At 45.4% G+C, this 20,635-nt stretch overlaps 1 protein-coding gene across 32 annotated transcripts in view; it reads right to left on the bottom strand.

Annotated features, from left to right (window-relative positions):
- Positions 1 to 20,635, bottom strand: part of FOXP1 (forkhead box P1) — a 384,485-nt gene that overhangs the window by 58,025 nt on the left and 305,825 nt on the right. For 24 of the 32 annotated variants that reach the window (XM_080606041.1, XM_080606022.1, XM_080606050.1 and 21 more), the window contains 4 exons: positions 18,139 to 18,276; positions 16,935 to 17,024; positions 11,341 to 11,500; positions 4,993 to 5,197 (listed from right to left, as the gene is read on the bottom strand). In XM_080606041.1, coding sequence (XP_080462167.1) covers positions 4,993 to 5,197; positions 11,341 to 11,500; positions 16,935 to 17,024; positions 18,139 to 18,276 — 593 coding nt within the window. The remainder of the gene's footprint in view (positions 1 to 4,992; positions 5,198 to 11,340; positions 11,501 to 16,934; positions 17,025 to 18,138; positions 18,277 to 20,635) is intronic. The other 8 variants (XM_080606026.1, XM_080606033.1, XM_080606031.1 and 5 more) reach the window with 1 other exon arrangement.

Genomic DNA, 20,635 nt, shown 5'->3' with positions numbered 1-20,635 from the left:
ACAGTAAAACACAGCGCACTGAGCCGGAGCAGCAGATCAGTGCTCTGCCAGGCCCTTTCGCTCGCTCCCCTTCAGAGCCTTCTCCAGCCTCCTTCCTCCTGTGACACTGGCAAGGAACAGCCATTTAAACCCCCCTGTTTATCTCATCTATCTTTCCTATGAGATGGCCACTTGCTTAGGTGGGAGGACGGGAGGCAAGCAGGGTAGGAAGGGACACAAAGACATCAGGAGACAAATGTGGGATTGCTGCAAGATGGAGAAAGGTCTCCCGGACATGCAGTCCTTCCCTCCAACTCTTCCCCTTACCCCTCACGAACAGATGTTTCCCAAACAGACCTGCACCTTTGCTGGCTCACTTCTGTAGGCACAGCCTCCATCCTCCAGTGACCACAGGAACAACGGGTGAACCAGGGCTGCCCCGAGACACCAAACGCAGTAGGGGAAGGGGCTTTCTGGAGGGCTCACGAGCTCAAGAGCGCCTGCAAACCTCCCGGCACGTGTTCAGCCAGAGCCACCTCTGCTGCAAAACCTACCCACGTCGGGAATACCCCTGCACACACAAGTTTCGGGATGCCCGCTGCCCGTCAGGTTACAGAGTCAGCAGTCACCTCAAGTGACCGCACATCCCTCGGCTCTGTTCCTCTGCTCTTCCCATGAAAATAACCAAGCTTTCCCCAAGGAAGATGCAGCGGAACAGCATGGAAGCCGGTCCTACCCTTGACATCTGTGAGCACAGCAGATGGACGTAACGGGCTGCCCTTAGTTATTTATTTACCGAGGTGGAGGAAAAACGCTTGCAACTGAAGAAACCCAAATGCTGATAAGATGATGAGAGGTTTGCATGCTGGTTGATGGTCTCACTTTCGCTTATCCTGAGTGAATACAAGTATCTATAACTAAATATTTCCCTTAGGGTACTGATGACTGAGGTATGTTTATTGCATTGAGTGAATTTATATATATAATCAGCACAATAAACATTATTAAATTGTCTGAGTAAAATCAAAGCATGAAACACACAGTCAGTGCTGAATTCTAATGATGCTGAATGCCCATGATTGCATGGGGAAAGGATCTTAACAAGCCTTGATTTGAGCTTTGGCATCCGCCTCACAAATCACACGAAATGTTCTCTCTTTAATAGTGCTGAATATTGATAAATGTCTCTGCACGGCACAACAGGGAAGTTGGTCTCTATTGGCAATCTTTACCAAAGTGTGTTTTTTCCTTCTCTACACTCAAGGGTTTACCCTGAATGATTTAATTATAATTTTCCTTGTGTAAGACAAATTAAAGAGGAGAGTAGGAGTGTCATGCCAAAGCAGATTATTTATCTCCTTAACAGATTGCTGTGCACCAAACCCCAGAGCTGCTGCTGCTGCTACTTACAGGAATGGGGCGAAATGTGGGACAAAAGCATGGATGTAATATACATTTAAAGCCCAAATGAATGAAAGCATTAACCCATTATTTATAGCTGGAATCGTCTCATTCCCGTGAAAGCCCCGCGCGCAGGGCACGTATAAACCAAGCGCAGCACCGCTATCCTCCCTGGCCCGTGCCCACAACAGAGGCTGCCTCCTGCTTCCAAGGGCACGTTGCTGCCCTCGAGCACGGCCACATCCCGGGGTGACACCGGCCACCCACCTGCCCTTGGCTCCGTGCCGTGCAGGAGAACTCGCCCAGCACAGCACCAGAGCTTCTTTCTCCGTGCGCAGCGGTGGCACTGGGCCCGCAGCACGGCGACGCGTGGGCACGCCGAGCAGCCGGTGACTGCCTTCCTCCTGCTATTTTGAAACTTCTTTATAGTGAAAACGTGCCTTTACCCTGCTCGTTCAGCTGAGCTGCCGCTCACCAACGACTTCCACACAGGTGCTTCTGCTGCCACTGCAGCCAGCCGAGCGCCTCCTGCTTCACGGGGCTCACGTGCTGACCGGCGGGATCAGGAACCCCATAAAACACGGCTGAACTATCCCAGCGCCATGTGCCAGCGATGACAGCGATGACAGTAACTCCCACATAACCAACTTGCCTCCTGCAGCCCACTCCTTCTCAAAAGCCCAGGAGGGAGGGGGGGGAAACAGCTTTACGGCACACCCTAAAAGTTAATGTTACCTGTATATGATTATTTATTGCTGCTGGGCAGTCGTTATGATGTGGCTGTGGTTAACTGTTAGGACACTTACAGCTTTTACTACATGCTTTTTATTGTTGTTTAAATCTAAATAAATAGCTCCTGGTCGTATCAGACCCCAGCTAGCAGCTGACTCCGCACAGAGCGTGCACCCCGTATGCGGTCGGCGCGCTCACTCGCTGCAGACCCCCGCACAATGCCGGGACAAAGCCACCCCATGCTAAATACCCGGCCGTGGGGCAGCAGCACCACACACATCTCATCAAATGCTACAGGCAAGTGGGCAGGTTCTGGGTGCTCTTCGGGAGAGCCCCAACCCCAATTTATCGGCCTCCCCATCGCAGGGTAACACACGCGCCAAGTCGCCTCAGGTCTGCACGTTCATCAGGAAGGAGGCAGGGGAAGTGGCAACCCCAAACCCGACAGCCCCACCTGACCTGATGGCAGGCTAGGGACCATTTCCACAAGCCCTGCCGCATTGGCAGCTCAGCTGAACTAGCTGGGCTCAAGAACAGGCACAGATTTCCCCGCACGTCCAGCCAAGCCATGCTGCTGCCAGATCCACCGTTATTGCCAGTCTTAGCCTCTGCCATCAAAAAGCAACCAGAACTCTGCCCGTGCCTGTGCTCTGTTTGTAACGGGGCTAAAATTTCACCTCCTGGGGGCTTTCAGGCATACACCCGATGCTGCCGCACATCCACACTTCTCTCCTTGCTCACTCGCCACCCCGAGAGCCCTGGCCATTGATAAATACCCTTCAGAAAGGAAGCCAGCTCAATGCCTCTGAACAAGAGGAGCTTCTGTGTCATATGAAATGCAGGCAGGCACCACGGGGCCTGATGAGACTGCAACAAAACCCTTAAGTGCATCCGTAGGCATTCTTCTGCCTGTAGTCTCCTGCTCTACTTATGGATAAAGATGTAATTCAATCACTGCAGCAAATGGATGGCGTAAACCTTCAGTGAACCAAATAGAGGCAAGATAAAGCAAACTCTGCAGCCCTCCTATTTGTGTTCCTAAATACAACTATTTTTGTATTTTGATATTGAAGCGAACTCAATAGAAACCTAAGTGAAGTATAATGACAAGCTTTAACAATGCATCTATCAATTCAACAACAGAGGGTTTTAAGTCTTCCAACCTCATTCAGTCACAAACAATACTGTGGCATGTTTATGCCTTCCTAATTAATTTATTTGGAACTTTACTAATAAAAACATATGTATCTCCTTGTTTGTAGATCCCGATTACCTCCAGGCCACAATTACACAACAGCACTCAGCGCTCAGACACACAGATTTACAGTCCTACTTCACAGAACACATGAGAAAATTCTTACTTCAGAATAGACTCGTGTATTTCCTCTGCATTTCAAACTACGCAGCAATGGCACATTGTTTCTTGGCTAGACTGCCATTAGCAGACAGCACGTGTGCCTATGCAGCGTCCATTTCACTGCATGAGTTTTTGTTTTATAAACTAAGAAAAACATAGATAAAACAATTATTGGGAAGTCATAAACCCATCTCGTTCAGCTCCATATGCAGCAAAAAGGGAACTTGATTGTTTAATAAGCATCCGTTCGTTTTTAGCATCCCATCTAAGTCTTCATGAAAATCATGTCCTTGACACTTGCACACATTATAAACGTGTACACTAATGTTCTGCCACGTCCTTGCCATGGATAGAAAATGATGCCTCACGCACACAGCAGTTCTTTCAAACACAGGGCGTGGTGTTCTTTTAAATTTATCTATCCCCACCACCACTATTTTCTTAATATTAGAAAGATGAAAGAGGTATTTGTATAGCTTCTGTATCAATCTACTTTCAGGCCACTAGAAATACAAACTCTATGGCTTAAAAATTCCATTATCCTCTTTCTAATGAATGAAAGGAGGATGGAAAGACAAAGCCATCAGTTTCCATAAAACCCAGCTTTCACTAGCGTCTGATGTAACGTTTCTAGATGGGTGAAGGGACTCTCCTGAATGCAAAGAAGCACGGTGCTCCCAGCGCACCGAGGATGCTCACGTGCTCCCCAAGACCCCTCTCCTCTGCCGCAGCGCCGGCACTGCTGCTGCCCGCGGCCCCAGCCCGTCTATCTCACCGTGAGCAAAAGTTATGTTGTTAGACACGCCTCAGTGAAATCTGGGGGTGTACAGAAACAAACCTGCAATAAAGCATCCTTGCGAATAAAGCGGAGCCCGTGCTGAGAAGCACATCAACAGACAACCCCTGATTTAAGCCATTTCTTCTAACAATGCGAAACTAGCAAGTATAAATTAACTCACGCTTTTAAAAGCCAAACAACACCAGTTAGCTAATTTTATCAGCGCTTAAAAAAAAACACTTTGTTTTAGAGAAACCTAGTGAACTCAAGTCTAGCCCGCTTTGTGAAAGCAGGTAAATACACAGAAAAAGAGGCAAGAGTCTCAGATGAGAGGGGATGCTGAAATTTGGCAGAAAAGCAGGGGATGTGTGCTAAAACAGCCTGTAGTGACCAACCGATTTTTTCTCACCTCTGGTCTGCAAACCCAAAGCACATCGAAAGTGCCACCACCCGTGATGCAAAACTCTAAAGAAAACCAGCTTACGCTCTTCACACTTTCCTCAGTACGCTTATCCAATGCACTTTTAATTAGCTAATTGTGCCCACATTGATCCAATTAACAAGCCACAAAGATCTGAACAAAAGGAGCGTATTCTGCCCAGTGGAGACTCCATTCAACCACGCCAAAATCAGACAGAGCAGGATGGGGAGGACAAAATCGAGGCCAAGCCTGTTGGCCACCGTTCCCAACAATTCTGCCCTCATTTTAGGCACGAGGCTGGATGGCAACTCCAGCAGCACCTACCTCTCCCGTTTAGGAGTGTGGACCGATAGCTGTCCGTTAGTTGAGGCGTGTGGGTTTATTATTAAGGAGGTCTTAGACGGCGCGGACGAAGAGACGCAGGTGGTGGACAGGTCGAGGCTGCTGTGGTTGTTGCTGGCTGCCTCCTCGGCTGTGTGCGAGCTTGTCACTTCCTTCCAGAGCTGCTGCAGTTCTGTTGGAATCATGCCTGAAACAAACAAATTGGATAATTAAATCAATTAACAGCTAATTCGGCCGTCTTCAAACAGTAATTAAATCAAAGAGTCAGTAAACAAAGCCTAGTGTTAGTTTTGTGTGTGTCTGTGTGCGTTTACACGCATGTATTTTATTTCATTTTCTTAAATAACTAAAGGCTAATCCTGAACACTGCACGTCTCCTGCTACGCTTCCTGGTGTGCACCTGCAATACCTCTCCAGGGCTAAATGTGGGGTCTGGGGGAAGGAGAGACAGGCCACACAACCCCCACCCAACAGCACATGAATTATTATTGCTTTCTGTAATTTTTAGACCAGAGGGCCCAGGCCCTCCTCAGGCAGAAATCCCCTGAGCTCACAGCAAGGGCGGCCAAGGGCTGCTCTGCAGTCAGCTGGAGAAGTTTCATTTCAGCTTATTTTTTGTTGTTTTAAGGAAAATAAATACATCCTAACCTGTTTTTAAAAGGAAGGAAGGTCTGGGGGAAAAAAAATACTCAGCTTTATTATTATGACAACACGAACCACAATATGACTAATTTTGTGCTTAAGTTTTAAATGATGACAAATAGCTTTGTTATTAAATACAGTTTTTATTAATCACTTTTAGACATAAATTATGAATTCATATTGTCTTCCTGAAATGCTTTTCAAATTTTAACAGTCAAATTGATTATACTATGATTATTTCATTAACACACCTATCTTTCTCATTAATTTTGGTTTCTCGAACTGCTCACTTAATTGATGGATGTGTCTACTGAAAAACTGTATAACTTTCTATACAAGTAACACTATTATTACTGTCATTTCTTAGATCAATGCTAATGAGCCATTCAAAAGTAAAATGAAAACATAAAATAAGCTTCAAGAAATCAAAAAAAATTGTTTTTTGATTGTGCCACAATGGACACCAGGCTTGGGACATGCATGCAGCATTCAATAAATAGCCTGAGTGAAAACTTTGCAAACTCCAGTGGGCTGTATTTCTGCCTGGAGCAGGGGGGTATGCACGTCAGCGTGGCTTGGGCTCACAATGAGATCATGGTTTTGGATAAAGCTTATGTTCGTGGCACAATCAAACAAGTCAAGTTCTCGAATTGAAGGCTATTTCAGTGCTCTTTCAGAAGGCCATGGGAAAAAATGAGCAGTAGAGACGCACCGCTTAAATATTCGGAAAAAAATAAAAAATAAAAGGCAGTGTCTGTGTGTTCTTAAAGAGGTTTCTCATCACTGTGCTTCGAGATCATTTGGATGACTGTTCATTGTTTCAGCGTGTCGTGGCACTGGAGCTATCCTAAGGAAACCTGCCATTTTCTGAGTATACAGCAGCAGCTCAAGCAGCCACGTATCTCACCAAACCCAAGGTATTGAAATAAAAAAAAAAGGCAGTATGCATTATATTCATTTGAAACACATAATAAAAAATGCCAAGGTCTAAATTTAATTTATTTTTGTCATTTAGAATACAATGGATAGATAATCATCTCAACGTGATCAGCCAAACATCTTTACTTTGCTAAACTGTTAAAGATTTTAATTATGCTAGCTTTGGAGAGCACTGGTCTAATGAGGCGATAGACTCCAGAGAATCTAAGTGGTTAAGAACTGTGAAATGAGTCTGATAGGATTTTTTTATATTCACCGTGGATCGTTTGCATATCAAAGAGGAGTAAATTATTGCACGACAGACCAATAACCTTCCCCGCCTTTCTGAGAGTAGCATTAACAAAAACAGTTGGTCTCCGGTAACGGTTCACTACTAAAAAATGCTCAAATCCTTAAGTATCTGCAATTAATATATATTATAAAAGAGGCTTCAATTTATACATTAAGTGATCAGATATTCTTAGGACACATCCATTCCTCTAAAGCCACGTCATTTTCCTTTCATAAGAACCAAATGCCAATTATATTTTGATGGATTTTGTCCCAAATGAGCATTTAGTTATTAGACATATTCAATTATTACTTGTCCCCTGAAATTAAACCTCTGAGCAAATTAAACAAAGAAAAAGGTCAGTACACAAGCCTATGTCCTGTTTTGCTGTATCTGGGCTATTATTTTCAAACACCTTGTGAAGTGACAGTGTGGGATGTATTTTTAGCTAACACGCTTGACAGCGCTGTCTGCGCACTAACAATTACCTGCGAGCGCGGCTGACCCTTACACCACTGTTTACTCAATGGAAACAATAGTGAATAGACTTGTCTGTTGATGATAACATATTGATAGGAGACCGTATGAGTCGACACCTATTTTTATTTTCGAGAATAAGCAAATAGGAAAGAATAAGTGCCTTCAGCCCTCCTACCAGCCCCTATCTGGACGAGTCAGTTTTTAATTGGAGAAGGGGTTGCGCCCGCTCTCCCTTCTCCGTCCCCGCTTCTCCTTTCCCCTTTCCTTCCCCTCCCGGTCACTTCTGGATACTTCATCTGCAGCCTGCAGAGTTATACAGCTGTTAAAATAGATACATTCAGTATTATATACTGTGATATGAATAATATATATTCATATCTCTCCGTAGATCCTCCAAAAGTCAAGGGGGTTATTCTAACTTCCTATATGAGTGTAACTCTTATTAGCACAAAGAGAACTATAGCATATATCGGAAGAGAAATACAAAACACCCATTTCAGGGTGAAAAATGATAGAGAATATAAGAAGGATTTCAGGCTGGATGCCACTAGAGAAGAGTTAGCTGTGATGTCATACGTGCCTGCACACAATCCATCGTTCAAAAAACGAAGGCATCGCTGACATCATTTGATTATTAAAAAATAAAATTACATATAAAAAAAAAAAAGCCTCCCTCCTCCTTCCCCAAATGTCGTTCTTTCAGAATAATTCTGAAGAGTATTCCTAACTAGCCTGTCAAATTGGGCAGCTGAAAGGTATGCTCATTACTCATCTGGCAAAATGGTTAAATAAAATAATAGAACAAATGGTAAAAGTAAGTCGAATAGATTCATGAACACTCGCAATAAATTATGTAATTTACCATTTAACAGTTTCATTTTAATAGCGAGAGGTAAATTTTCAGTCCGATTCCCAGAACTGCAGTGCAATTACCCGAGCTCACTACTGCTTGTGCCGCAACTTCGTACGTACAAATACGGGGATTTAGACCTGAAACTGCCAGATCTACGGGAGCAATCAGGCACCTTCATGTCTCAGTCCTATTATTTTCACTCACTAGTGATCTGAAGTGTGATTTGCAGTTTCATTTTACAGCTCCTAAAGATCTAGCTCTCACAGCTCCGAACACTGCTGAAATGTGGTTTGTTTTTAAATTGCTACTATGTACAGATGTAAAATCTAGATTATAGATGTGTCTAAATACAAAACAGCACAGATTACACAAATATAACACTAAAGGATGTGCTATTTTGTGTAAGACAATAGGCGAGCACTGAAACTAAAATACAGCTTTGAACAATGTATTAGTTCTAAAAACATAACAAAACCCCACTTACGAAGTAGCATTCTCTCCTTAGAAACATTTATTGCTATTATAGATACTTAAGAATAAAAAGCAAAATGCTCTTAACCAAATTCATAGCTACATTAACTAGAGGGCTGGATTTTTCTTTTTATATGCACACTGACAGTATTTGTCTCACTCTTGCCAACTGTTCTGAAAACAAAAGAGCATGATATATGTAATTTTTTTTTTTCTTAAATAAGAAGTGTCCATTACCAATTATTTTAAACTATAGCCCTGGCTCCTCGTTGCATTTTTCAGGACAACTAGTCCCCTTCATTATGAAAGAAAATGTAGGCACAGGTTTAAAAAATGTATGTTGTGGGGACAGTTGACAGATTACCGCTCACGGAACTCAATTTCCCAACCCCAGGTATCACTGGCTCAAAGACAAACAGAGTTGCTCAACCTCTTTGTGTCCTTGTACCTCCATACCCAGGTGACCATGTTCAAGCAAGCAGAAAGTTGATTTAAACCTCGTAATGACATCAGTTTTAAGCCATCGTCTCTCTGATAAAAAAAAATCGTGCTGGATCGCAACCTGCCTGAATTCTCGGGCTCCCCTCCGCCCCCAGCCAGCCCCGTCCCCCCGCTGCTCGAGGCTCATCTCCCTGCCCAGCGCAGCCTCGGGACCCTCCTGTTTGTGTTTGGGCTCTCTCTGGCACCCCTTCGGTTTTAAATAGGCTTCTTCCCAACGTGGCGAGGACTAATAGTGGCACTACGCCGCTAGCCGTATCAATCAATGCCACGACTGCTGAATTACCTACTGGTGTCTCCGATGTGTTACTGCACAGATTACACTTCATGCATCACCACATTCATTTCTTTCACATTACACATGAGCGTGTCTTGTCACTGCCCAATTGCCCTCCTTTGGACAGCTTAACTGATGTACTGTACAATGAACCTCACTGAGCAAACTTAATAGTATAGGAGCTGTGGGAAAAATTAGAAAGGTTGAAGCTTGAGTCCAGTGGGCACGTGGGAACGGCCTGTGATGTTTCCAACAATAAATCCGAAGCGTAATTAACGCGCGTTACAACATTCTGCAAGTATAAATGGCACCACTAGTCTACATGCCCTTTTTCCCGAGCTCATCTCATGCCTTCTCGCCATCACTCGGCATGCTGATGGGGACTGACAAGCCACCCCTGGGCCTGATCCTGCAGCTCCCTGCCAGCCACCTTCCCTCATCAGGACAAGTCTAACGTCAGCAGTCCGGTTCTGGAACGCAGGAAAGCTAAACCCAGTCCTGCAGAGGGAAGTGTGAATGTCACCCTCCAACTGGAGGTTGCTCCAACACCTTTGCGGGTCTTGCAAAAACGAAAAACAAGCCTGAATAAACCATGCAGCCACATGACAGAGCAGACTCCACTCCCCAGCTTCGTCTCCCTCTGTCCACACCAGTTAACGCTCACCAGGCACCTCGCTTTCCTTTTTGCAGCTACACACACATAAAAAGGGAGGGTGAAGAGCAGAAGCAATTTCACCCCCCACCCCATTTAACCGAACAGAGCTGAATGTAAATTCATTATATGGTTTAGCAACCAGTAGCAGCCCCAAGGCTGCTTTGAAGAGCCCAAATCATTTCAAGCTGAGCTGACTCCAGTTGTTGAGGTGGGTGTTTAAATTTATTAGGGGGCAAAGGGAAGGAAAAGGCATGACTATTCAGAAACACCAGCATCTTAGTTGAAAGACCTGGTCCTCCCTGAGCCATGCCAACTTTGAACCACCTGCTTTAATCACAACAGACAAGAGCTCAGACAAGTCTGTTAAAATGTCCTACAGGTTGTACAGAAACCCAGTTGAAAAAAATGTATGTATTAAGCCAAGAAGGAAAAGAAAGAACAAAAATGCCCAGGTTGTGATTACTGCCGAAAGTATTGTGATTTAAGTAGCTATCGCTTTCAACGTATCAGTATCTTTAAAAAAAAAAATAAAGCAGGGATTTCAGCAAACCAGTAACTTCCTGCAGAGTGCGGGACCGAATAAAGATGTAGGAGGATCTAATTGTCAATAACACCAGTATAACACCATTAAAATTAAATGGAGTTAATCCCAATTTGCCTCAGCGTGGAGGGAAGAATGAAGCTCTGACGTACAGAGGCAGTGAAATGAAGGACATATAAACAGGCATGGAGAGGAGACACTGCCACCTTTCCCTTTCAGCCGCAGAAAAGGGCAATCGCATTTCTACAGCTCGGCAGCGTGTGATCAGCGCTCCTCTGTGCCCAGCTCCCCGCCAGTGGTAGAGCCAGAAAGGGCCAAAATAGCACATTAAAAAAAATAATAAGGAAAAGCTGCTCTCACACTATCCTAAGCCATGAACCCAGCACCAAAATTTTATTAGGAAGCCTCCTGTGGAGGATTTCAAGTCCGGATTAGTACAACCAGCAGCTTCGAGTCCGCCAGGCTGGATATAGCTGTGCAAATTGAATCCGAACTCCAAACCACCTGCCCCCCGCTAGCGAGAGCAGCCCACGGTTTCAGTGTTGCCCTTCTCAAAAATACCTTTCTAATGCCCACCTTGTCTGTCAGAATTTTTCTCTGCTCGTTATTTTGCAAGCCGATGAGATCTCTGTGTCTCACTGAGTGACAATTTTGTGTGCACGTGCTATCTGCCTGCTCGGCAGCCCCCCAAGCCCTCACCTACCTTGTGCAAGGGGCTGCAAAGGCAGAGTAGGCTGGCCAGGCTGGATTGTTAGCAGCCCTTGACGCTGCAAAGTCAGGAGGTGCTGCTGTTGCAACTGCTGCATCTGTAAGAGTTGCTGCTGAAAGGCCAACTGCTGCGTAGCCACCTGCTGTTGCTGGGGCTGGAAAAGAAAAAAAATGCACATTTGTCAACACAGAGCAGAGCACTAACAGAGGACTTGCAGGGCTCCTTGTCTCAACAGACGGCAACTCCTGATCATGGTCATTTGGTATCAAGGAAGGACAGCGAGCCCACCACCCAGTACCAAGGACCCCAAGGTTCGTGTAGGTGCTGGAGCTACCAACAGGGCTGCAGTCAATTTCCACCTCCGCTGAATACTTTAATTCCACCTCAATTCCTCCTGCAAACCCGATGAAAAACGGATGCAGAATTTGGTGCATGTGGCTGTGTTTTACCCCAGAAGGGGCTGCCCATCAGTGGTGGACAGAGCAAGCGCTGCTGGCAGCTGTGGAAGTCCTGGGCAGTTCTTCGAAGCAAAGAACACGTCGAACGCGAGTCGCCCCACGTAAACACATCATGCTTGGACGTCATGAAAAACAGCCCTGTACTCTGCTCTGTTTGCTCATGCAAGGATTGTCTCGACAATTAAGGCAGTACAACCGGCTTGATTTATGGTATTTTACACTTACTCTCTCTTATCCATCCATCAAGCAACAATACTTTGTTATGTGCAGAATGATTCTTTGCTGTACTTAAGGCTGCTACTTCTGCACTTTGAAATTTTTAATTATTCTCACTCTAAAGAAGACAGAGTTGCTTTACTCTGCAGGGACGTGAACCCTGAACCTCCGAGGTGTAAAAGAACATGTTGCTTTTCTCACTACTGTACCCGGAGAAGCTTTTAACTACTCTGTTTATCACTTCTGACATAAATAAATGAGAAAAAATCAGACCTTTGAAGAAGAAAAACTTCATCTAATATTGTTAATTAGCCATGACAAACGATGAAATAACATTGTAAATCTTTCATAGAAACAGCCACTAGATTTTAATTACACACATTCATAATTTAGCAAACAACATCTTACTTGAATGTGAGTGTTTAATATGTACAGTACTCCAGGCTTCTGAGTCCTTAATTTTGTTCAGTTAAGGAAGCCTCTAGGTTTTGCTTCCATGCTCATCTTGTGTTTTATTTGCTTTGTTCTTTAAAATCCATGAAAGGCTTTGCGTTTTGATAAATATCTTTTTATTTATTGTACAATGACAAGAGGAAAACTTTTGTTGTGTAAAACATCAATACATCATGCCAGTGTTTAGCAGTTCCTTGTGCTAGCCAAAAAAAATTAATGTAGATTTCCTTAGTAATTATCTGAGTGATAGAAAGATAATACAGTGCAGTAGTACAATAAATAGAAGGAAATTATCTAATATCCCTAATCTGCTAGGAATCGTATCAAGGTGGAGGTCTTATACACATTATGGCTAACAATTATGGAAAAAAAAAATTAACTCTTGCAAAACTACACACTTTTGCAAATAAAGCCCGGCCAGACCGCCAGCGTTCGGTGGCCCCTCCCTGGTATCGGTGCGGAGGATCGCTGGCCCCGTTCCCTGCTGGTGTCAAGCAGGAAAAATCCACCCGGGTCACAGGAGCAGGGCTGACGGCCACCAGCCAGGGGCCGGGGCCCCACCTTCTGCCAGGGCGCTAGAGCCCTCCAGCCCCGCCGCGCTGAATGTGACACAGTCACAGGGGGCTTAAAAGAAAAGAAGAAAAAAAAAAAAGGAAAGAAAAAAAAAAACCTTTATTGGGGAAAGTTAAGGACAATGGCAATTACTTCTATTAAAATCCTTAAATAGTTGTTTTTGTGTTGCCATGCCCCATCAATCTTAATACTACAAGCAACTGCATACCTACAACTGTACCGACAGGCAAGTGCATTTTTCTTATTTCCCAAGAAGATCTATAACTTCGGGAACAGTTAAACAAGCGAGTGTTTAGCCATACTGGAACTTGGAGAGTTTTCATTTCTGTGCCACAGCTTGCTCAGACAGATCCAGTTGTTGCAACTATTGCCAACAGCACCAGATGAATGCAAGCTGCAGCGACAGATCCATTAGGAGCAATCCTTGCCTCCACAGATGTTCCCCCTCCAAATAGACATATATTTAATGTATATTTAGCATGTCTATATATAATAAGCAGTATTTTGTAATAAATAAATAAATTAGCCACAGTAATCTGTGGCTTTACCTATTTGCCATCTGAGTACGAAGTTAGCATTAAAGAAAACACCCCAAAACCCCGACAACTTGACACAAATCGCCTGATGCCCGTGCGGTTGTCTTCCCAGCTATCCCAAGAAAAGCTCTCGAACACGCTCTACTTTGAAAAGCCAGGATATAAAAGTATACAAGGCCCATTGTCCAAGAAAGAATTTAAAAGCAACGCACGTTGCCAAACTGCGCTCCCCACCCAGTTACCAAACACAGGATACAAGGCAGTTTGTTTACTTCTCACAATTGAATGCATACAAAAAAGGTCTCGGTGCAGTCCTGTTGTCAGGTCAGTAGTCAGTGTTAAAACGCTGAAATATCCTGATAAAACTCGCATTTTTGATCCCCTCCCTACAGCTCCTGTCAAAGGTCTGTTTTCCTTTCGTAGGTCCCTCCCTGCTGCCTAACACAAGCTGCCCCAAGCGCTGGAGGACAAACGGCCACGGCCACAGCATCCCGCGGCCCCAAGCCCCCCCGGTGGGGGCTGCTGGGGGCCGGAGCCGAGCTCGCCCCACAAACTCACCCTCTGCCGCCCGAGTACAGCCTACAAGGGGACGGCCAGCCCTTACACTAGCCTGCTTAGGGGTCGGACCCCTTCGGTCCACGGAGATCAGCAGCATTTTCCTTCTTTTAGGACGGTGTGGTGGCACGAGCCGCTCGCAGAGGGGCTCCAGGGAAGCCCTACACTCATGTGTTCGGTCCAGCTGTGGGGTACAAACTCACCCCATGGCAGCATCGCCACCAGCGGTCCCCTCGACAGCACGGCACAGCCTGGGACCCGCCGCTGTTGTGGATTACAAGGAGGGGGAGGAAGGAAGACCCACCGCTCGCATGCTAATCTAGCCAGAATAAGCTCCTCGGCACAGGAAAACGGGGCTGAGCAAACCTGCGGGATGGGACGGAGTGAGAGTGCTGTGGGAACAGGCCTCTGCTGAAACCCTCGGCAAAAAAAACCCTAGGGAAAGCTGGAGAGACTTGGGCCCCTTGTTCTCTTCGCCGCTATCATGTTAAAATGCTCTTCTTAAAACAGGAAGGAGTCTTTTCTTATTGTTACTTTCGACAGTGTAATATCAGAAGTTTGACCACAGTAAATCAGTGTGTTAGATATTGAAATGCCATCACATTGTCTAACTTCCCTTCTCGTCTTTTTTAACACAAAGTATTTTTTCTTCAAGCTCCGAGCCCTCATCTTTGTGTCTGAGATGCTCTCCTGTCTGACAACAGCAATTTAGAAGAGTTAACTTTTATCGTTCATTCTGCTGTGTAACTTTCCCCTTCAAATTTCTTTATCTGCCCTCTGAGCTCATCTGAACTTTCATGTTCTCCCAGCATGCAGGCTTGCATTCAAAACTATGTCTAATAGACCAAATAAGAGGTTAATAAGAAGTGGCAACAGAAAGAAAAAATACAATCCCTGGTAACTGATAAGAATGACAGTGGCAGCCCTTTATTGTTTGTCTTCAAATATAGAGTTAAAGATCTTTAAAAAACTAAATTTTGACGCCTTTGAAAAGAAAGAAGCACAAAATAACAACAGGGGGTTATTGCCTGCCAGCCACAGGGGAGAAGCTCCATAATTCTTATTCTCCCTTTTGAAGGCTGTTAGAAATCTGATTCAAAAAAGCAACAGCAGAAGGAGAAAGCCTCTTGAGGCTATCGCCATTTCCTGTGATCATGCATAATGCGTTTCAAAAGTGGGTTTTTACCATTTCTGTTGATCAATTGCACCTCCTTCATATCCCCTCTTTTTTCTGCTGTGTTTACATCTGATGTGACTCAATGACAAGCGCTGTCTGAGACTGTGAAACAGACCTGTCATGTTGATTTATGGGCGCATCAAACCACGACTTGTCCAAACTGAAGCTCGCAGTTCATTAATTAGAGAGTTGTGACTTTGAAGTCAGCTTTCAGACTGTGGTTTTTAACATTTGGCTTAATTTATATGCTCTTGAATGTGGATCTCTAAGGAAAAAACTGAAATTCCCTTCTTGTCTTTGAACTTCTTTTGACCGCACAATAATCATTTCTTTGTCCAGAGTGATGCCTGCATCCCAGAGTCATTAACGCGCATTGAACTGCCACTGATGAGTAAGCCCTACTGAATTAGAAAAACAGCCAGCAAAACAAAGCTGAGAGCATTCTGCACAGTGATATCTCACAATTACATGCCTTCCCTCCCTGTGCCATTTCCATTTTAATTACTGTTAGTCCTTTAGATTTACATTTTAGACACTTTTTAATCTGTTCCCTTTTTATTATAGAGGCGCCCGTAAGCGTGCTATGGTTAAGGTTGTGTCAGCGTTTCCATTATAAACCCCCTATTTTCAGGGGTTTATAACTCAGCTGGAAAAATTCACTCGGGGTTGAAACTTGGCACAGGTGGCACAATTTGCCAAAATTTCAGGGGTGAGAAATCGCTGCGCGCTTCGAGCATCACCAGTGGCAACGCGATGCCCAACCGCTGCCACTAGCACAGGACACGGCACAGCGCCTCGCGCCAAGAGGCAGCTTTCTAGGATCTATCCGAGCCAGTGCTGATGTCAGACCGGAGTCTCAAACTCCTTGGGAGTACAGGGGTGAATTTGGTGCCATCAAAATGTATGTCACTACAGGAAAATCGAATTTAAGCACACCAAAATCAACAAAGTGAGAACGTGGAAAATACTTGAGAGAGGATAAATGTATTTTAAGTAGAGACAGACACCACCTTGGTGATCCTGCTCCTGCCATGGACCCTTGTGGCATCTGAGTGAGGTCTCGGGCCACCGTGCACCGCGGTGTGCTGCAGCACCCGGGCACAACACGCTGTGATGGGGTGGCATTCCCGTGCTACCTCTGCATCTCAGCCCTCCCTCGCTGCTCACAACTAACGCTGCTCGAGCACGGTCCCTTCTGCTGAGCAAGGAACATCCCAACCTCTTTGGTTGGAAACTGCAAGTGCAAACTCAAAATCTCATGGAATTTTGCCCTGTTTAGAGAGGACAGCCACATATCTGGGCCTGCTTCCTCGCCCCCTCCCCTCTGCAACATAACTAACTTCCAAAAGCACTCTCCCAAGATACACGTCTAGATGCTTGCTCCAGTACTCATACCGAACATCAAGGCATGGTCCCCGGCTATAAAATATGTGGCAGCAAGCAAATGGAAAGCGCAGGAAAATACAGGCGAAAACAGGACAATAACTCTAAATCTGAAAGCTGAGACCTGATAGAGTCAGTTCAGTTGTGCAATCATTTATAAGATGAATGACAGTTTAATAGCCACTAGACAGTCCTCTGGGACCTGTGGTTTGAAAGTAAAATGGGTATTGTCTGTACCTCTTTAGGCTGTTTTCCAGCATGTTGTTGCTGTAAAAGTTGAAGCTGCAACTGTTCCTGTTGTTTCTTATAAAACTCTTGAAGCTGCTGCTACAAAGAAAAGGAAAGATGGTAAGTAACAAAGTGGAGAGCCAATTCAGTGTCCCTTTTGGTGTAATACACAAACTGTGATTTGAAAAATAGCATCCTTTTATCTGTAATGGTCTGACCTTTAGTTTGAAACTCGACAATAAATTCAGTGCACACTGACTATTCTTGGCATTATCGTTTGAAAAGTAATCTCCAAAATGAACTGATGAAAAACATACCATTTTCTACACAAACTAATTAAAATAAGGCAAGGAATGACCTTTGATTGTAACAACAAAGCCAAAATGCCCTTGCTGAGAGAGCCTGGCGAATCTCTGTTGTGAAACACACATGCTTTCTAAATGATAGGGTTTGACTGTATTAAGTGTTGTTCGATACATGCACAGACATCCTGGGAAATACTCTCCTCCTCCCCGCAGCCAGCCACTCGCCGCGCAGGCTGTGCTCTGGAGCCGGGAGGAGGCGGCATGGCAGAGAGGAGGGGGCACGCGAGGTGGGGTTTTGGTGGATGCCCGTGCTGGCCCGATGCTCGCGAGCCCACGCTGAGCCATACCCTACGGTAACCCAGCCTTGGGTTGCATCGGCAGCCAACTCTCAGCTGATAGAGGACCACGCGTTGAAACGGGGCACGGAGAGACACCGATGCACCGCGCAGCATACGCTGGCTGACATCAGACGGATTAAGGCTTGCGAACCTCTTCGCTTTCACTGCCACTGTTTCAATAGCCCTTTATGGTCCCAAGTGGACGTAGCAAGGTCTGAAGTGGGAAGTATCACCCTACCACTTCGTTTATTGCAATTAATCAGGGCACACTGTACTTTCTGGGGGATGCAGGCAAAAGCAACAGGGACATCTGCCGAAGACCTGACACTTAAACATGCAGCTGCGTTATTTAGCTGATCCTGGAAATACTCCTAGCACTGCTCCTTGGATTTGTTTCCAGGAGCTATTTCTAGACCTAAAAACAAAAGAGCAGTCAGTTCATTTCAGAGTGTGGCTGCTCCGAGGAGCAGACCCCGAGAGGCGGGCAGCTGCTTTCCCGGGAAGACGTCGGGAGCGAAGCCCTCCGGTGCCTGCCAGGGCCCCACGAGCGGCTGCAAATGCGACAATTACCTGTTGAAGCATGAGTGCCTGCTGCTGTTGGAGCAGGACTTGGAGTTGCTGGGGAGTTAGCACTTGTTGCTGGAGGATCTGCTGCATTTGCTGGGGAGTGATCACTTGAGGTGTCATCATAGCCACCGACACGGGAACCTGCGGAAGAGATAGAGCGGGGGTCAGGGAGCGTCTCCTGGGAAGACGGGCAGGCGCGGGGAGGCACGAGCCCACCCCGAGCACAGAGGGACCGGCTGCGCTTCCCCGGCAACTCAGGTCCCTCTGTGCAGAGCATTTCTGCGATGGGAATTCTTTAAAGACAGCAGTACAGCAAAACCTGCTCAGATTTGTTTGTTTTTACAAGGAACTGCCGGCTCAGTCCTTTCCCTCCCAGAAAGCCCCTCCCTGCCGCACAGAAATTCAAGAGCCCAGTATCCCGTGCTGATGGGATCTAGACCCTACTAGGACAGGTTTTTAAGAAAACTGAAGGAAGGCTCAGTGACGTGAATAACAGCACTGCACTCCTATGCAATTTTAACAGAGAGGCCCTGCTACGATGTCTTTACCATTCCATATTCACCCAGCATACAGATGTCTTCAATTCTTTCATATTATGTGAGATACCATTAAAAGCCGCTTTCCATGACATTTCAGTGACAAACAGCTACAGTGATGAACTTGATAGCATTTCATATTTGCAACTGTTAACACGTTTCTGCACGGGCATCTTTGCAAGGAACCTGTACACTGTATCTGAAAGGATGATGTCTTGTTCAGATAAAACACTGACATTAAAATGACAGGCTGTCTTGGCCAAGGTTACACAAATTGTATTCAAGCGGATACCTAATGACAATGCTATGAATTCTGCAAGCTTTCTAGAATGTAATTTAGCTATTCAAAATAATCACTGCACTTGTGTTTAATTTGCAGACTACATGAGAACCATTTTGTCAGTCCTAGTAATGCAAGAAGACTATTTCCCTAGAAACCCACCCCTCTATCCTCCACCCCAAAAAAGGAAAAGAAAAGGAAGAGAAAAAAACAATGGAAGAAAAGACAAAACCCATATGAGTTTTAACAGTAATATTTAAGCACCTTACTTTTCTATAGTTTCAAATCAAATAGGTGACAGCACAAAACTAAAAGCAGTAAAGGATATACTTTGCTAAAAAGGATCTCCTGTCATCTCACGTATTACAATAAAAGGTAATAATATGTTTAGCACTTTTTCTGTGCACCACTTTTTAAAAAATCAGCAGACAATAGCTGATCAGAAGATAAAAGAGTTTAAAAAAAACCTTCCAGTGTAGTAGTAAGCAAGAGAGAAATGCAGTATTAATTTTATGTAACATAATGTCTTAATATGCAGTTTATCTTGACTTTTTCACATGATTTGTCCTGTCATTTGCATAGCAAGCTCTCATTCCTAATTTCACAGTCATTATGCACTGATGTCCTGATTTCTCAGCATCACTAATTTTGATGAACTAAAAATGGTTCCTGAAGGTCAGACTGATGTGCACTGCGCATCGCCCGGTGTTGTTGTGTACATGGCGTGCGCCAGGGCCCGGCGCTGCCCAGAAAACACGTGCTCGAGACACGTCTGGCAAACCAACAGCCCTGTAACGCCAACACGGCATGGTCCAGCACGAATCCCCCACATCCCAGCCACGAACCTCCTGTGGTCCTTGCTGGGGCAGGCAGGTGCGAAGGCAGGGAAATGGAGATTTAAGGATGGGACAAACTCCGGTCCCTCCGAAGCCACTGCGCGGTGCCACCGCCTCGTCCCACGGGACGAGGTCACTGAGTCATGAGGATGGGCAGTCCCCTTAGTTCTGAATATCTTAATCCACAGTCTTTAAAAAACTTTTCTGGGAGCTGACAATTATTTAATTAAATGCTGCAGTCACTATCTTCGCCCGAAGCGTGACTCACCTTCATTATTCCCATCCCCTGAGAAGTTTACTTTACCCTGGGGTTTGTACTACCTGCCATTGAAGTTGGCCTGAGCAAACAGAAGAGGAAGCATGTTTAAGTATGTTTTCTGTGCCATTCTTGGAAGATATACAACACAAATACTCTTCAGTCAGATTTATGACGACAAGCAGGGATACAGACAGGAATAGGGTGGGGTGCTGTAAACCCTACACATCGGTGATTAATACGGAGGGCCGCATTCTGCCGGCAGCCATGCGGAGACAACTCCCATTCACTTCCATGGCTTTTTTGCACGTTTATCTCAGGATGAATCTGAGGATTTGGCCCTACCTTTGAAAACCGGCCATGTACCTTCCGGTGAAGAATCTCCTCGCTGCACAGTCGCTGCTCCAACAGAAGCACTTAACCAGCGAGGGCCCAAACACACGGCCAAACGCGGCCCACCTAGGCGGGCAGGTTTGGGTGGCTCCGTCCAACCCCGTTTTACCGCATTTTCACACCCCACCTGCGACTCCAAAGAAGGCCCTGCCTGTAATTCCTAGGCATGGCGAACGCCGCGTTTACCCGTTGGGGAAGC

This window comes from Anser brachyrhynchus (genome assembly GCF_964034855.1).
Source record: "Anser brachyrhynchus genome assembly, chromosome: 10".
NCBI classification, from domain to species: domain Eukaryota; kingdom Metazoa; phylum Chordata; class Aves; order Anseriformes; family Anatidae; genus Anser; species Anser brachyrhynchus.
This window is presented reverse-complemented; position numbering and strand designations above follow the sequence as displayed.